The sequence below is a fragment of the Cornus florida genome, unplaced genomic scaffold (genome assembly GCF_030987335.1).
Source record: "Cornus florida cultivar Cherokee Brave unplaced genomic scaffold, ASM3098733v1 CherokeeBrave_3.0.0_Hap2_Chr03, whole genome shotgun sequence".
NCBI lineage: Eukaryota > Viridiplantae > Streptophyta > Magnoliopsida > Cornales > Cornaceae > Cornus > Cornus florida.
Window position 1 is genome coordinate 68,680,032 of NW_026775573.1, and position 18,216 is coordinate 68,698,247.

The following is an 18,216-nucleotide window of genomic DNA, read 5'->3' on the forward strand; positions in this document are numbered from 1 at the left end:
AACTTATCCAAATGCTCCAAAATTAAAGTATGTTAAAGAGCATGCCAAGACTTAATTTAGTACCCTATCACAAGTTAATTTCATGCATGAGGATACCAAAATGACCCGGGCTTGGAGTGATCCATATTGCATAGGATGGGTCGGATGTGGACAAATGGGATGGAGCCAGTTCGCGCCGTATGGGTCCAGGTCCATAAAGCCATTTCAGAAGCCCATGATGAAATAAGAGGAATCGAGTCCAACCAAAGGGGAATAGGATAGGATCAGCTCAGTGGAGGTTGTAACTGTCTATAAATAGAAGGGATTGAGAGGGAAAAGGGGTTGAAAAATCATTGGGAGTGTAAAGTTTCTCTCTCTACAATTAGGGAAAAATTCTTTGTACTTTTAATTGGCACCATCTGTGGGAAGAACAAGAAGGACTGATTGATATCATTCTAGATCGGATCGATTCAACGTATTCTGCGAGGAAGACGACTACTCAGCAAAAGCTGAATCAACATTGATGATAATACGATCTGTCTTGACGAGTCAAGGCTCCGGTTGATTTCGGAAAATTGGCGTCCGATCCAAGCAGATCAGATCCGTGCTTGATCCGGCGAACTGCGCAATTGCGATCTGTTGTGATTACTGAATCCAGCCAGTAGCGGACTGAATTTAGCAAGTGTAAGTTCAGATCTGGTGTGCACGCGTTAGTGGAGCTCCGATTTGGTTAAGAAGTCTGCAGTTGATGACTTTGCTCCGATCTGGAATGATGATCAGAGAGGCGAACTCGAATCCTTTGGAGAACGGCCAGCAGACAAAGCTCGACGAGCTGATGAACATGATCGATGCTTTGAGGAAAGAAAATGCAGAGCTACGGGCTGGAATGGAGCATCGTGAGGCTCTTGCAATTCCGAGGCCACCTCTTGAAGGAAAGGGAGCTTTACCGTTCGAAGCTGATCGTCAAGGTGATCCAGAAGACGTCAATCGTGGTGGTTTACATCGTGATGAAGATATAATCGGTAATCTGCCTCCGAATGCCGGCAGAGTAGAAGATCGGGAAGGATCTGTTCGTCTGGAACCGCATCACAAACGGATTATGAGGGAGGAAGCACCAGCGTATGAACATCGGGTTGCGTCACCATGGCGGAGTGAATTTGCGGAGGATAGGTCGTTCGATCCGCCATACCGACCTTCATTAGCGGCAGTTGATTACAATAGCTCGGAAAGGAGATCTGCCGATCGAGGATTTCAGTCACGATTTTCAAGAGAAAACGAAGCATTGCGTTCCTCAGTAAGGACAGTCGCATCGCCGTTCACTGATGAAATTCTGAACGCGCCGAATCCGAAGAAGTTTTCCATGCTGATCTTCATTCTGTTTGACGGAACAACTGATCTGGTCGATCACATATACCATATTCAGTTAAAAATGGCTTTGAATACTAATAATGATCGTTTGATGTGCAAGTGTTTCCCTACGAGCCTGGTTGGACCAACTCTCAATTGGTTCAAGAATCTGGCTCAAGGCTCAATCGCCAGTTTCCAAGACTTATGCGATAAGTTCATAAGCCAGTATTATGGGAATAAGCGTCCGGCCAAGGATGTATCGAGCCTTTTTACAATGAAGCAGCATGAGGATGAGTGGCTCCAAGCTTTTCTCACCCGGTTCAACCTCATTACGAGCATGGTAATGGAGTGCCACCCGTCCACAACAGTCCAAGCATTTAAACTCGCAATGAACCGGGGGACGCCGTTCCACACCAGCTTGGTGGTTAATACGCCAAAGACAATGGACGAGCTGAACGAGAGAGCTGACGGTTTTGTTCGCCTTAAGGAGGAAGAAGCAGCTAATTCAAGGAAGACGTCAATTATTTCGACGGAGGAGAAGTCCAAAGCTAAGATCTGGCAAAAACAAGCTCAACCGCAACGTCACCCCTCATGGAAGGCGGAGAAGAGGCCCAGGGAGGAGGAATCAGTCACTCCACTCAGAGTCACTTTAGCAAGGCTATACCAGGAGAACAAAGATAAGTTTCGTCCTCCTCTGCCAATCAGGCAACCTCTTGAATAGAGAGATCAGACTAAACATTGTGCTTTCCATAGTGATTTTGGGCATCAGACTAACGAATGCAGGAACCTAAGGAGACAGATAGAGATGCTGATCGCAAAGGGGTAGTTTGCAAGCTATGTCCAGGGTCCGGCGCAAGAGCATAATCGCTCGACTGAGCAAATCAAGCGGAACCAGAGGCCAAACCAACACAACTCCTAACCCATCAGGATTATAAACGCAATTCATGGCCTGCCTGAGCAAACGATGGAGTCAGAGGAGTTGCTCAGGACGAGGTTACGCCAGGCCCAGCTGAAAAGAAGAATTGGTAGTGTGCATGCTTTACACCAGCAAAACACGTCCACATCAATAAAGTTTGATAAAACGGACCTGCTACGCATTCAGATTCCTCATGAAGATCCACTAGTCGTCAGTCTGACGATTGCAGAATGCCTGGTTCGGAGACTCCTGATTGATCCAGGAAGTAGTGCGAATGTCATGCCCAGGGTGACGTTCGACCTACTGGAGACCGAAAAACTCAAACCCACAGGGAATCCGTTGCTCGGATTTGATGGGAAGCGAGTGGAACCCATTGGAATAGTAGAATTGACAGTACAAGCCGCTGAGCGAGTTCTGACTGAAAGTTTTGTGGTAGTGGCAATTTATCCATCATACAACCTCTTGATGGGCAGAGGATGGATTCACAGAATTTAGGGCATTCCGTCAACCTTACATCAAGTGATGTGATGTTTAGGTCTGGATGGGACCAATGTGATAGATATACATGGGGACCAGGTTGCGGCTAAAGAATGTTATTCAGTAACTTTAAAATCTACTGGAAAAGGGAAAAATCCCATCCGTTCTGCCATTCCAAAATAACAATTACAGAACCCTTCTCCCAGTAAGGATGGGGGGGAGGAGCCGCCAGTTCTGACCACAGAACCCCTTCATGAAGCAAAGATTGATCGTGGAAAACCAGACCGAACAACAAGGGTGGGCACCAAACTCACTGAAGAAGAGAGACTAGAGTTGACTAATTTCCTGATTCGGAATGCGGATGTATTCGTATGGAGCCATTCAGATATGCCAGGGATAAATCCTGCTGTATCCTGCCATTCTCTCAATGTGGATCTGAATGCAAAGCCAGTAAAGCAGAACAGAGAAGATTTGCTCCAGAACGAAACCAGATTATAGCTGAGCAGGTTGATCGGCTGCTTGAAGCCGGATTCATCAGAGAAGTTCAGTACCCGGCCTGGCTCTCTAACGTTGTTGTAGTGCAGAAGAAGAATGGAAAATGGAGAGTGTCCATCGACTTCACCAACCTAAACAAAGCCTACCCAAAGGATATTTTTCCGTTGCCCAAGATTGATCAAATGGTAGATGCCACCACAGGATATGAGCGGTTAACTTTCCTGGATGCTTATTCCGGTTATAACCAAATTCCTATAGATCCAGTTGATGAAGAGAAGACTTCATTTATTACTGAACGAGGGACTTATTGCTATAAAGTCAAGCCATTCGGATTGAAAAACGCCGGAGCCACTTATCAAAGGCTGATCAGCAAGATTTTTAAGGGCCAGATGGGCAGCACTGTCGAGGCTTACATTGATGATATGGTCGTCAAGAGTAAGAAGAAGAGCAATCATTTAGCGCACCTGCAAGATGTGTTCGATGTGTTGTGCCAGTATGGGATGAAGCTTAATCCGGCCAAGTGCTCATTCGGTGTAAGCTCCGATCAATTCCTGGGACATGTGGTCAATCATAGAGGAATTGAGGTCAGCCCAGCACAGGCAGAAGCCTTGATTAGGAATGCAGAGCCAAAGATAATTAAAGAGGTGCAGGCACTCACAGGCAGGATAGCCGCACTGAGCCGATTTATTTCCAAGCTTTCGGACCGCTGTAAACCTTTCTTTGATACAATACGAGGGCATGGAAGGCAAACCTGGGGGGATGAACAACGGCAGGCACTAATCAGCCTGAAGGAGTACATGCGTAATCCCCCGATCTGTCTGCTCCAGAACCGAATGAGAGACTTTTTCTATATCTCGGGGTGTCCAGTTTAGCAACCAGTGTCGTTCTGATCCGTTGCAAAGAGGGCAAGCAGTTCCCGGTGTTTTATGTTAGCAAGACAATGTCTGAACCAGAGAGAAGATACTCTAGGGCCGAACGAATGATCATGTCGCTGGTCAACGCAAAAAGGAAGCTTAAACACTATTTTGAATCTCACCCAATCGTCGTTTTAACAACTTTCCCTTTGAGAATGATCCTGCACAAACTGGACCTGTCGGGGAGAATGACCAAGTGGGCCATTGAATTGAGTTCATTTGATATCACATACGAGGCCAGGACGGCAATTAAAGGTCAAGCAGTGGCGGATTTCTTACTTGACTGTGATGATGAAGATACGGTAGAGGATTGTAATTGTTCTTGGTGGAAGCTTTTCGTGGACGGCTCCTCGAATCAAATGGGGGCCGGGATTGGAATTCAATTGCAAACACCAGAAGGAACTACGCTGAGCCAAGTGATAAGACTAGAGTTCAGTGCGACCAACAATGAGGCAGAATACGAGGCGCTGATAGCCGGGTTGAAGTTGGCTAAGGAATTGAAGATCAAGAATCTGATGGCTTATAGTGACTCGCAACTAGTCATTCGACAAGTCAATGGGGACTATGGAGCCAAGGATGAGACTATGGAAGCATACCGAACTGCGGTTCTGCGTGAGGTGAAAGCCTTTGATCAGATCGGGTTTATCCAGTTGCCAAGAGAGTATAACGAAAATGCCGATCGCTTGGCTTGTAGCGCATCTAGTTCTGGAGATACTTTAGCTAGGGTCATCCCGGTCGACATACTGATCCAACCTTCCATTTTTGAAGAACTGCCTGATCCGAGCACTCAACATGTTAATGTCATACCATATGAGCTGAGCTGGATTGATCCAATCATGGCTTACATACGTAGTGGTATACTCCCCGAGTGTAAGGACGAGGCAAGAAGAATTAGGTTCAGCGCAGCAAAGTATGCCATTGTGCACGGTCAGTTATATAGACGCTCCTTCTCGGGTCCATATTTGAAGTGTGCTACCCCTACAGAAGCTAGACAGATTATGCGAACCATTCATGAGGGAGTATGCGGAAATCACTCCGGAGGAAGATCTTTAGCACACAAAGCAATGACACAGGGGTACTTCTGGCCGAACATGGCATGAGATGCAGAAGAATTCTCTTGAAGATGCGATAAATGCCAGAGGTTAGGGTCATTGATACATCAACCACCTGAAGACCTGCACGTAATGGCCACCCCATGGCCTTTCGCGCAGTGGGGGATGGACGTGGTTGGCCCTTTGCCGATTGCAAGATCACATAATAAGTACGTTCTGCTAGCTACTGATTACTTCACCAATTGGGTAGAAGCGGAGCCGTACCCTAGTGTCACCCAAACTCAAGTAAGACGCTTCATCTGGAATAATATTATCTGTTGTTTTGGCATACCAAGGTCAATCGTGATGGACAATGGAACCAACCTCGATAGCAAGCAAGTGAGAGAGCTGCTAGAGGAATATGGAATCAATCAAAAGTTAGCAGCATTCAGTCATCCTCAGGCTAATGGTTAAGCCAAAATCACAAACAGGACAATATTTGCTTGTATCAAGAAAAAGCTGGAGAATGAAAAAGGCAAATGGTTGGATGAGCTACCGAACGTCTTGTGGGCTTACAGAACAACCCTAAGACGGCCAACTGGTGAGAACCCATTCGCTATGGCCTATGGCACCGAGGTGGTGATACCAGTCAAGCATTTGGTTCCAATTGTAAGGAGCTTGGCATGGGATCGAGAGTAGAATGATAGAATGCTGAGGTTCAATCTTGATTTATTGGAAGAAAAAAGGGATGCGGCTGCAATGAGGCTCGCCTCTTATCAACAGACGCTCGTGAATAGCCATAACAAGAAGGTGAGGCACAGGGGTTTCGCTCCCGGCGATCTGGTTCTGAAAAAGATGTTCTCCCCATGGGAAGGTCCGTACAGAATAGCAGAAGTCATTGGGAAGGGGGCATACGTCCTAGAAACTATGATAGGAAGGATAGTCAATAAGCCATGGAATGTTATGTCTCTGAAAAGGTACTACCAGTAAAAGTAGATTAATTTCAAGCATATTGTACGTTCTGAATTGCATGCTTGAAAGTGTACGAAATTTCCATGCTTTATAAAAAGCCTCTTCTTTGTTAAAAATCTACACCCTTCCCATTCAGCAAGTTAGTGGCAGCTGGCACTTAAAGCCGAACGCCAAACACTTGCTCAGAAAATGAAAAAGCCAAGTGGCAAGAGGCGTTCAGGCCGAGCGCCAGGCTTTCAGCAAGTTAGTTGCAGCTGGCATTTAAAGCCGAACGCCAAACACTTGCTCAGAAAATGAAAAAGCCAAGTGGCAAAAGGCGTTCAGGCCAAGCGCCAGGCTTTCAGCAAGTTAGTGGCAGCTGGAACTTAAAGCCGAACGCCAAACACTTGCTCAGAAAATGAAAAAGCCAAGTGGCAAGAGGCGTTCAGGCCGAACGCCAGGCTTTCAGCAAGTTAGTGGCAGCTGGCACTTAAAGCCGAACGCCAAACATTTGCTCAGAAAATGAAAATGCCAAGTGGCAAGAGGCATTCAGGCCGAGCGCCAGGCTTTCAGCAAGTTAGTGGCAGCTGGCACTTAAAGCCGAACGCCAAACACTTGCTCAGAAATGAGTAAAGAAAGGACAGAATGATGATATGGCTGAACGCTAAACACTTATAAAAATAAAAAACAACACTGCAAAGCTGAAAATAGAAAACTCAATGGAGGAAAGTGATACTGAGCAAAGATATTATCATTCATAGCCAAAAAGGCCCCAAGGTACATAGTACCATACATGCAGATTCAAAAAAAAAAAAAAAAAAAAAAAATGCTATTGGCTCTCAATTCTGATCTTCTCCAGACTTTGGCTTGTCGTTCTCGCCACCATCTCCCTCTGGACCATCGAGATCTCCATCTACCCTATCATCCTTAGAAGGGGAGTCGAGATGAATCACCCCCTCAGTAGGCATAGGTCTTTCGGTAGCGACGGAGGAAGATGGCACGATGGTAGAAAGGGGAAGAATGTTCAGAAGGTGAAAGGGTGGGACAATTCCTGAAGATGTGACCTCTATGCATTCAATAAAAATGTTCTTGGCTGGGTCGCATGGTGGATTTTGATAGTTGTTTGGGGGGTGGATGTCTAGAGAAGCGTCCAGTTCATCAGGACCAGCACAAGAGCTTGATTCACCTTCGGGGGGAGAACGGTCAACAAAACCGTCTCTATACCCTTCAGCATACCGGATGGCACTGGTCCTGGTAAAGCGAGCAAGGAGAGCCCTCATTCCCCCTTCGACTTTGCTGATCATGTTCATCAGGGAAGACCGTTCGTTCAGAAGTTTTTCTTTGGAATTCGCATATGATAACCGTTCAGCAATGAATGAACGCTGAAGGTCCCCCTTTTCGGCTTTGAGAGAGTCCCTTTCTGTCAGAGCTACACTCTTCTCAGTTTTTAAGACATCAACCTCATCATGAAGAGAGTCCCGTTCGGTCTTCAGGGAATCCTGTTCAGCTCTGAGGGAATCCCTCTCGTTTGCCAGACCGTCTTTCTCTGCCTTTAGGTCGGCAACTTCCTTCTCAGAGTCCCTAAGCTTTGACTCCAGCTCAGCAACTCTGGCCTCAAGAAGAGTCTCTGCTTCAACAGACCTTTTAAGGCCCACAGAAAGAGACTTAAGTTTTTTATTCAGTGTTTCAACTATTTTATGAAAGGTGAACATCCCGAACAGAGTCTGTATGAAGAAAAAGAAATTCAGATTAGACTAAGTACAAAGGAATCATAACTGAAAAGGAACACAGTTCAGTGGAAGAAGGGTCACCTCCATAGCAACAGCCGGGAACCGTTGGAACATCTCACCAAAGGACAGTTTGTTCTGGATTTCAAGGTCTTTGGGGGTCCAGAAGCCCTTGTAGAAAGCAAACGAGGTTAGGGGGTCTTTGTATATTGAGTCAGTGGGGCCAATGGTTGATCCATCTTCACAGCTGAGCAAAGGTCACCATGGAAGAATGGATGGAATTGGACCAGAGGTTCTGGCCGACTCACCTTCAGGAATAAAGAACCGGGCAGGGGGCGATGGTTCAGTAACCCTGAAGGAAGCCGTCCTTATCCTTCGGGTCGGAGGGATATCACTCTGATCATGACCGCCCTCAGGCATTGGCCTTTTTCCCAAACTCTTTTCCAACAGAGCAGCATTAGCTGGCCCCCCGTTGTCCTCAGAATTTCCAGCATCCTAAGTGTAATACCCCGTAATTTTAAAGAGTTTATTTAAATTAATTTTGAATTAATTTTGTGTTAGGTTAATTCTTTAAATGTGTAGATTTATTCACCTTGTAATTATATATGTTAAATTAGTTAATTGATTTTATTTATTTGTGCATGTAATATTGATTTTTATGTTCTATATAGTATAATGATTAGTTTTGAAATTTTTATTGGTTATGTTTTAGATTAATTATTATTATTTAATTAAAGTATTTAATTTGTATTGAATAATATAATAATAATATTTATAATAATAATATAATAATAAAATTTATAATAATAATAATTGTAATAGTTTAATAATAATAATTATTATAATAATAATAATAGTATTAAATCAATGTAATGATGAAGAAATTAAATCTTAGGATAGGATTTACCTTAGGACATCTTGCTTGACTTGGCTTGCTTGCCTTAAAGCCTTATGGTTGGGAATGTGGTTAATTAAATGCAAAAATAGATATTTGTAATATTTATATTATATAAATTGTATATAAATTAGCTAGCCTACCTTAGAAGGAAGGAAAGGGAGTTAGAAACAAATTATAAATTTTAGTAAGCCATTGTAAAAGTGTGGAAAGGAAGAGAAAGAAAGAAATGAGCTTGGACCGGTGTTGGAGAAGTTTACCTGACTACGCGCAACCGGCGGATTTATTTTAAATCCAAAAAGGCAAGTTATTATCTACTTTTCCCCTTTGAATCCATAAATTATTCATTTAATTTATTTCGGATTTTTAGAGACTAGAAACCATGCTAGGAATTTCAATTAATTATTTTTAGTTTATTAAAATAATGTGTTTTTAATTATTAAAGAGGTTAGATATTTATTTATTAGCCTATGTAATTAAAATATAGCTAAAAATAATTAAATAAGGCTTTAGGGATTTTTCTAGAATTTTCTAGATTTTTCCGGGGCTTTTCTGCAATTTCCGGCGAGCCTCCGGCAAGGTTTCTGGCCACCGGCAGTGAAGAAGATGACCGGAGTGATCCGGTGTGATGCGGCGCATTGTAGGTTAGTGCGCGCGCGCATCCTGGGCCTTAGATGAAGCTGATTGATCCGGTGCATCGCGGTCCATGTTACCGCGGTACACCCGGATCATTGACCCTTGGATTAGGTAAGATGAGATGATAGATGATCCGGTGTGGCGCGCATGTAGGAAAGCTGATGCAGCCAACCAACCGGAGGACGCCACGTCAGCAGGAAGCCATCAACGCGCGCGTGGGAGCGCGTACGCGCGCGTGGCTGATGCCAGACGTGCGTGGAGGCGCGTGGGAGAGTGAGGAAGGTTGGGCTGCGCGTGGGGAAGCTTAAGGCGGTGCGTGGGGGCGCGTGAGGGGCCCTGTCAGCTGCTGGAAATTACCAGATTACCCCTAGGGCCTGTTTTGTAAATTCCAGAACCTTAAACTTGGATTTTTATGTACTGTGTTGGTATTTACGGGTTTAACGGGCCACAAAATTATTATTTTAATACCCGTTAATTATTCTTATGGCCAATTAATCTTTTCTAAGCATCTATTGGCTCGTTTACGGTACGGATATTAATGTGATTTATTTAATGACATTGTTAAATATAAATGGTGTTAATATCTTATTAAATGGTATCAAACATTACTGTTAAATTAAATAATGCCATGTTTTAGTCATATAAATTATCCAATATATATTATGGGATATTTATACTGTTAATCATATATCAACCATGATTATTATACTGTGTGCATTTCAGGAAATAAATGGACTGTTTAATTATGTCACATTTATATTATATGGATGAGTTGCCATATAGAACCATGTGAGCTGGCTAATAAGTTTAGACTCATTTATACCTTATGCATTCGTTGCTATAGACAGATGTGTGGCTGTCGGGGTATGTGGTTTAATATTATTGGCATGTGTTGCCTAATTGATATACTCAGTATGTTTAGTAATATTATTGGCATGTGTTGCCTAATTTATATGCTCAGTATATTCATCAGTACTTTGAGAGGTGTTATCACTGTGTAGTTCGTTATAGTCTGTGTTGTCAGTACCGTGCACCATGTATAATAGCTGATTTCCCGGGTAGGGAAAGGCGACACTTAACCACCTAGTGTGAGTCTAAGTGATCACCGTCTATTCTGGTTGAGGTCATGTTATACATTGGATAGTTCCCTTAGGATGTATACAGATATAGTACTCGTCCGATTCATAATGATTAATTTATTTGATTCTTTGATTTGGGTCATAGTAGAGAGAACTTGCTCGTGGGGTTGACCCACCATTGTTGTTATTTCAGGATACGGTCAGTACCCGTTCCAAGGTTGAGGTTAGCAGTGTGGGACCACCATCCGAACTCATCTACTCTTACGATCCAGTTCAGGGTAGAAGTTTTATGTATTACTTCAGTTTCAGTTTTTAATTACTTTTGACGTTGAACTCTTAGGTTTATATTTAGGGATCCTTGATATAGGATTTCCAAGTTGTAATGGAGTACTGTATTTAAATAAAGGATGGATGGATGTTGTATTATTTAGTATTCCTTTCCTGTCTAAATTCTTTTATTATCATCATTTTGTATTCCATGCTTGTATATTGCCAATTGTTTTTGATATCCCTCGTTTTTCGTGTATAAGCCTGATCAACTTATGCGTGGAAAATGTTGGGGTTGTCACACTAAATGCTTTCTGAAGAAGTGTCGGATGAAATATTTGATGGCATAATGACGGGGGCAGCAGGACGGACTTCAGCAGCATGGCCCGCAACAGGGTTCTCAACATGGGTGAGCTCCAAAGGCGCATCAGCAGAACGGGTTGAGACTTGAGTTGCAGCTGGGGCAACCACAACTTGCTCTGGGGCAGAGACAGCAGGAAGAGATGATGTGGAAGCAGATGTAGGTGATGGAATAACGGCAGGAGCGTTAGAAGGGGTGGGAGCAAAACGCCTCTTCCTGCTGAACGATGGGATCTGAATGTTCTCCATTGTAGACCCTAAAAGAGAGATGTCAGAAAGATTATCAGATGTAAGCAAATCAGTAGCTGAAGAAACATCGTTCAGCACGTTTTCTTGCAAGGTATCTAGCCTAGCCCTGCAGACACTATAAACTAGTTCATCATGGGGAATTTCAAGGCATCTACAAAGAAAAGTGCAAAAGCGGGGAAGACAACTTTCACAGTGGCATTCAGAAGGATGTTTTTTCAGCTTCTTGTAGCCAGAGACAGAACAGGTTCCAAAGGAAGAGGGGATAGGGAAGGAACGACCGAGCGGAGTCCGCCAATTCCCACCAACCACAATTAAATTCCGCCTCCAACCCTTTGCAAATGAGCTTTTGTCAGTGCAGATTGACCGTTTGTCAATAGGAAAGAAGTGATAGTACAAGTCGTTTTGTGAGATCTTGTTAATCCGATAGCAGAGGAGAAGGTCAATAATGTCAAGATTGAGACCCCTGTCACGATTCAAGAGCAGGAGAACTGAAATTACCCTAAGAAAGTTTGGGTTAACTTGCAGGGGGCAGAGCCCCAATTTGTTGAAAATGTAGCAAAAGAATGGGTGTACGGGGAACCTAATGACGTTCAGGTGAACGGTAGAGAACAAAACTTCCCCAGGAAGAAGACCCTCACCGGATCTCTCGTCTAAGTTTGTTGGGTAGACTCTGAGAGAAACGTCGCGGGGGATACAATTCTTGGATCGAATGGTGTTCAGGTTAGGGGAAGCCATGAAAAGGGGAAGAGTTCTAGGCAGTAAAGGCACCTTTACTGCCTAGAACTTTTATAAAAAAAAAAAAGAGAAACTAACCTCGAAGGTTTGTGATGAACTCAGCAACGGCACAGTAGCTAAAAATTGAAAAGGAAGGACTCGCCGGAAGAACTTGCCGGAGAAAGTAAAAAGGATCGCCGGAATGTGCAGGAAAGCAACAGGGAGTAGAAGCAAAGAGCTAGGAGAGAGGATGAAGGAGAGAAAGATCAGAATTTATAAAGAGGAGAAGTAAAAGCAACATGGAACTCCAAAGGTCAAGGCAAAAAGTGGCACTGCAGATCTCGAAACCTGGGTTCTTGTACCAGCCGTTCGATTCCTCGATTATCACTCCAAGCCGTCAGACCAAGATCGTGTCCTTTCAATAATCTCACCCTCATTAATGAGGAAAGAGATTATTGGGGGCAGATGAGGATACCAAAACGACCCGGGCTTGGAGTGATCCACAGTGCATAGGATGGGTCGGATGTGGACAAACAGGATGGAGCCAGTTCGTGCCGTATGGGCCTAGGTCCATAAAGCCATTTCAGAAGCCCATGATGAAATGAGAGGAATCGAGTCCAGCCAAAGGGGAATTGGATAGGATCAGCTCAGTGGAGGTTGTAACTGTCTATAAATAGAAGGGATTGAGAGGGAAAAGGGGTTGAAAAATCATTGGGAGTGTAAAGTTTCTCTCTCTACAATTAGGGAAAAATTATTTGTACTTTCAATGCAAGGTATATCCATGGAAATTAATCTTTTACAAAAGAAAAATATTAAATAAAAGTGGCAATACTTTATGAAATACTCCAATTTTAATATATGTTAACAAACATGCCAAAGCCTAATTTACTAGCATGCCACAATTTAATTCTAAGTTGAATATCATCATGTGAATTAAATCTTAAATATAGAAATTAATTAAATTAAATTCTAGATTATGAACAAAAGTATGCATACAAGTTGTATAAGCATCAATAACATGCAAGACAACAAAAATATAAACCTATAACATCCTCTACCTCCATTTGAGATGAAATCTCAAATCCCCACCGAAAGAAAAGTGCTCTGAATCCGACGATAATCCTAGGTTATGTCGGGGACAACACGGTGATCATAAAACTCCGAAGAGAACATACCAAAATCCTAGGTTTGCCTCAAACCCTAAATCAAAAAATGGCCAAAAACGGATTCTAATAAGGGGGAAAGGTAGAGCACGATGAGGCCTACGATAAATGTTAAGGCCGAAGACTTTCTACCAAGGAAATTAAGTAGAGGAGAAGAAAGAGTGAAGGCATTCCCTTGGGCTCCCATGGCTTTCGGCCAAGAGGAGGAAGAATTTCTGAAAATCTGATTTTAAAATTTAGGGCAACCTATTTATAGAAATCTCAAAAATTGTCCCGAAAGGGCCTCACTAGGTCCGTAAAAGTAGATTTTGTGTAGACGCGCTCAAACAGCAAAACTCCGTGAATGAAAAAGAACTGAAATGATAAAATATAAATAGCGGAAGAAACGGCGTCAAAAAATGAGTCCTGAGCAAAAAGATATGCCCTAAACAAGTTCGGCAGCAACCGGGGCTAGAAACCCTAAAACTGGATAAAAACAACCAGAAGGAAATTCTAAGAGTACACGACTTGACGAAAAGTGAAAATGAATCCCGTACGAGGATCCAGTCTCAAAATGAGGCATTTAGCAATAACTTTAATTAATTGCCCAACGGCCCCTCCAAAAAGTGAAAACTGTACTAATGGCCTAGAATGAAAATATCTTCTAAAAATATTTTCTTAAAAACCCCCGAAATAAAATATCTTCAAAAGATATTTATGAAAAACACCCCCAGAAAAGAAAAAGATTATGAAAAACTATGCATCTATGTCCCTATGGAGACCGGGAGCAACCAGAGTACTTTACTGCAAAAGTAAAGATACGTATTCTGTGGAAACCACACAGAATGAAGATATGTGAAGTTGAAAACCAACTCCGAGCATGAAAAGTGAGGTTGTGCCAAAAAGTGACAAACGAGGAAAAGACAAAATAGGGAAAAAATGAAATAGGGAAAATGACGAAAAATGAATAGTGTCCAAAAAGTGAAAATATGGAAATGACTCGGTCCTTAAAGGAAGTTGTCAATCCAAGGGAAAGAGTCTTCAAAACCATTACTAAGCACTTGAGACGACACTAAGCGTCGAGAAACAGAACTCAGAAAAGTAAATTAAACGAAAAAAAATTTATTCGTAAAATTTGAGAAAAATGAAAGGGAGGAAAATGACCGGGTCATTATAGGTATTGTACAGGTATAGGAATCAAAGTTCAAGATTCTCATTATGCTTAGATGATTGTGGAATTGAAGGCTTTAATTCTTGTAAAGGTTGGCTTGAAATGCCACTTGTAGCCTTTTTTGTCAAAATGTGTATAGTTAATTCTTAACATGTAATGTGTATTACTCTTTACAAGTTATTGTTTCACCATGATGGCATCGGGTGCGGGAATTCCATTTTTATTCTTTTATAGGATCTCATTAATCATGCATGAAGTGTGGCTAAGGGCCAAATGGTAATTTGAAACCATTTTATAATTTTAAGTTTCGAAATTTCCTTTTCATGATCATTTTTTCCTTTTTGGCCGTTGGGTGGTCGGATTTTGCATCGGCGGTATTTTTAAGTTATGGATCATTGTAGCGTGTCCTAATAGGTAAGTAATGTCTGTGTGCATGATCATTTTTGGGAAAAACTCTTTCATTGGTGAAATGAGCCTCCTATGGACTCATTTCACATTTTTGTTGAAAAATCTTGCTTAAGGGCATTTTGGAAATTTTTTTTGGGAAATAAATTCTGGTCTCAACTTCGTCACATAGAAAATGTGATTTAGGGGGGAGTTTCTTCATGGAATTTTTCTAAAAAATGTCATCTTGGTCTCGAAAACCGCATTCCAAACTCATTTTTCTGCAATTTTACTATTTCTGCTGTTTGGGTTCAATTTTGCCTGAGTTAAACCGGTTCAAGAATGTTGAACTGGTTCAAGGTGATGTTTTTGACCTAGCATGGATGGTCTATCCATGTTGAATTGGTTCAAGAATGTTGAACCGGTTCAAGTCTTGCAAAACCTATTTGCAAGTTCAGCTTTGGTCTTCCAACTTTGAACTATTGTAACATTTTCATTTTAACTCCAAATTGGTCCGTTCTTAAGTCTAAATTGACCGCGTCGAAGTAAGCTTTCTTTTACCTCAAGATATCCTTATATTAGCGAGAGGGTGTTAGATTTGGTTCGAATCAGGATAGGGTTCACTTAGGATTTCACTTCCTTTGGCCTCGAGACTTTATGTGAAGTTACCAAAGGATGTTTTTGGATGTTTTTGATCTCATTTGACTTTTTAGAAGTCAAATTCCTCCCTCTTCAGGTAAAATGACCATTTTACCCTTGGTCCTTCTTTTGGTAGGGTTTTGATACCCTTGTCTTCGTTTTGCTTCCGTTGAGTCTCAAAATTCTTCGAAGGGCCATTCTTGTGTCTTAGGGAAGATGTACATCTCTAAGGACTTATTTTTGTTTTGCTTCCGCATTTTGGATCCGTTTCGGGTCATTACAGGACACACTGGGTTGAAAAATCCAGGGTTGCCACAACAGTTTTGGTGGCAGGGTATGAAATAAGATGTTTCATAGTTTGTGGCTCGATGCCTTTGTCAACAAGTGAAGGCAGAGCATCAACGACCGGCAGGATTGTTGAAACCATTACCAGTAGCTGAGTGAAATTGAGAGCATATCACTATGGATTTCGTAACGGGACTTTCGAAGTCTAAGGTAGGGAATGATGCCATTTGGGTCATAGTTGACAGGTTGACTAAGACGGCTCACTTTTGCCCATGGTAGTCACAGACAGTGCAGAGAGATTGAGTGGACTGTATGTGAGGCAGATTGTCAGGCTTTATGGGGTTCTTGTATCCATTGTTTCGGATAGGGATCCGCGGTTTACATCTCACTTTTGGCAGAGTTTTCAAGAGGCTTTTGATACGGGGCTTCACTTTAGCACGGCATTCCATCCTCAGACTGATGGTCAGTCGGAGCGCACCATTCAGATATTGGAGGATATGCTATGGGCTTGTATCTTAGATTTTGGAGGTAGTTAGGAGGACTACTTACCTTTGGTAGAGTTTTCCTACAACAACAGTTACAAGACCATAATTGGCATGACACCTTTTGAGGCGTTGTATGGCAGACCTTGCAGATATCCAGTTTGTTGGACTGAGGTCGGTGATACCGTTGCCTTGGGCCCCAACATTGTCATCGAGACTATTGAGAAAATTAAGTTGATTCGGCAGTGGTTGGTTACCGTACAGAGCAGACAGAAGAGTTACGCTGATAGGAGGAAACGATCCTTGTCTTTTGAGGTAGGGGACTATGTTTTTCCTAAGATTTCTCCGCTCAAGGGACTTCTGAGATTTCGACAAACAAGCAAGTTGTCTCATAGGTTTATTAGACCATTTGAGATATTGGAGCACATAGGTGAAATTGATTATCATTTGGTGTTGCCGCCAGACTTGGGGTTCACGATGTCTTTCATATTTTTATGCTGAGGAAGTACGAACCGGATCCATCGTCTGTTCTGCGGTGGACTAATGTGGTTGTTGATGAGGACGTGACCTACGAGGAAGGTCCGGTCTAGATTCTTGATTCACAGGAGCAGGTCTTACGGACTAAGACTATCCTATTGGTTAAGATCCTGTGGAGACACCACGGCGTTGAGGAGGCAACCTAGGAGCTCGAGTAGAAGGTTCGCTCTCGGTATCCCCATTTGTTCTCTCTTTCAGGTAAGATTTGATTTCGGGGACGAAATCCTTTAAAGGAGGTAGGTTGTAATGACCTAGTCATTTTCCTTCTTTTCTTTTTTTGGTAATTTCTTTTTTCGTCTTTTTCCCTATTTTGTCTTTTTCTCGTTTATCATTTCTCCTTGCATAACCTCATTTTTTGTGCTAGGATTTGATTCCGGCTCTACATGCATCCATGATATTTAATTTTCATGATATTTATATTTTTACTTTCGTAAGAAAAACATGCTAAATGTTTACTTTTCTTGTAAAGGGCATGGATGCATAAATTTTTGGTAATATTCTTGACTTTTGGGGTTTTAGTGTAATTATGCAAAGTAATTATTTTTCGTCTTAGGGACCATTTTGTAATTTAATTTAGAAGATATTTTTAAAAAGGACCTTTTTTATAATTTTTAGAAAATGTGACAAGTGTCACACTTTTATGGAGCCACTTGTTGACATTGTGGTGGAACCACTTGGAGGCTTAATCTCTTGACATATGAAGGGTGGAGATTCACCCATTTGTTGGCCTAGGATAAGAGCACTTGTTGGCATGGATGGTTGACAAGTGTAGGCTTGATATTAAGTCTTAGAAGTTTATTTAGGATAGTGACAAGTGTATACACCATACTTAGTCTTGCATTGTGCGTGTGTGAGAGGTAGTGCAAGAACACCTAGTGAGTGGAGGATCCCATCACATTTAGCTTAGGGTTTACACTTATTTCCACTTCAACTCTTTCCTCTCAAGCCCTAACTTAGCCACAATTGGAGCACATCTTGACTTACATCTTTGACTTTATTTTTGGCCTTCTTCTACTCACCTTAGACCTTTGAGCTTGGAATACTTTAGCTTCCTCTCACTCTCCTCTATAAAATCATTGTTTGATTTTCCATTTTTAAGCTTGGTTGCCTTGCATTATAGAGATATAATTCTCTATTGAGGTATGGGGTGTTCTAGTTTATTATCTAAGTGAATAAATTGCTTTTGTAGTGATATTCAAGTTGTTTGCATGACTCTTACTAATTTGAGAAATTATGATTAATAATAGTTTGCATATAACACACTTTAGACTTGGTATATGACATGGCCATGACTTGATCTTTGTTGTATATTGAATTGACATGATTTAAATGAGCTTTTAAATCTAGAGAATTAATTAATTTAAATTCTACTTAATTGTACCATGCTTGTATTCTATTTTAGACTTGATATATGGCATGGCCATGACTTAGTTCTTGTAATATATTCATTTGGGATTATTTAAATAACTCTTGAAATCTAGAGAAAATTAATTAATTAGTTTAATTAATTTCTATTTCATTGTTCTAATGATTTAGTCA

The 18,216-nt window shown here is 41.9% G+C and overlaps 2 protein-coding genes across 2 annotated transcripts; both read left to right on the plus strand.

Moving 5' to 3' along the window:
* Positions 1–2,290: 2,290 nt before the first annotated feature.
* LOC132301713 (uncharacterized) lies at positions 2,291–2,737 on the plus strand. Its single transcript, XM_059798942.1, has one exon. The coding sequence runs from the start codon at positions 2,291–2,293 to the stop codon at positions 2,735–2,737; it is 447 nt and encodes a 148-aa protein (XP_059654925.1).
* Positions 2,738–4,154: 1,417 nt separating this feature from the next.
* On the plus strand, positions 4,155–5,633 carry LOC132301715 (uncharacterized). Its single transcript, XM_059798943.1, has 2 exons — positions 4,155–5,147; positions 5,268–5,633. The coding sequence occupies exons 1-2, from the start codon at positions 4,155–4,157 to the stop codon at positions 5,631–5,633; spliced, it is 1,359 nt and encodes a 452-aa protein (XP_059654926.1).
* Positions 5,634–18,216: the final 12,583 nt, after the last annotated feature.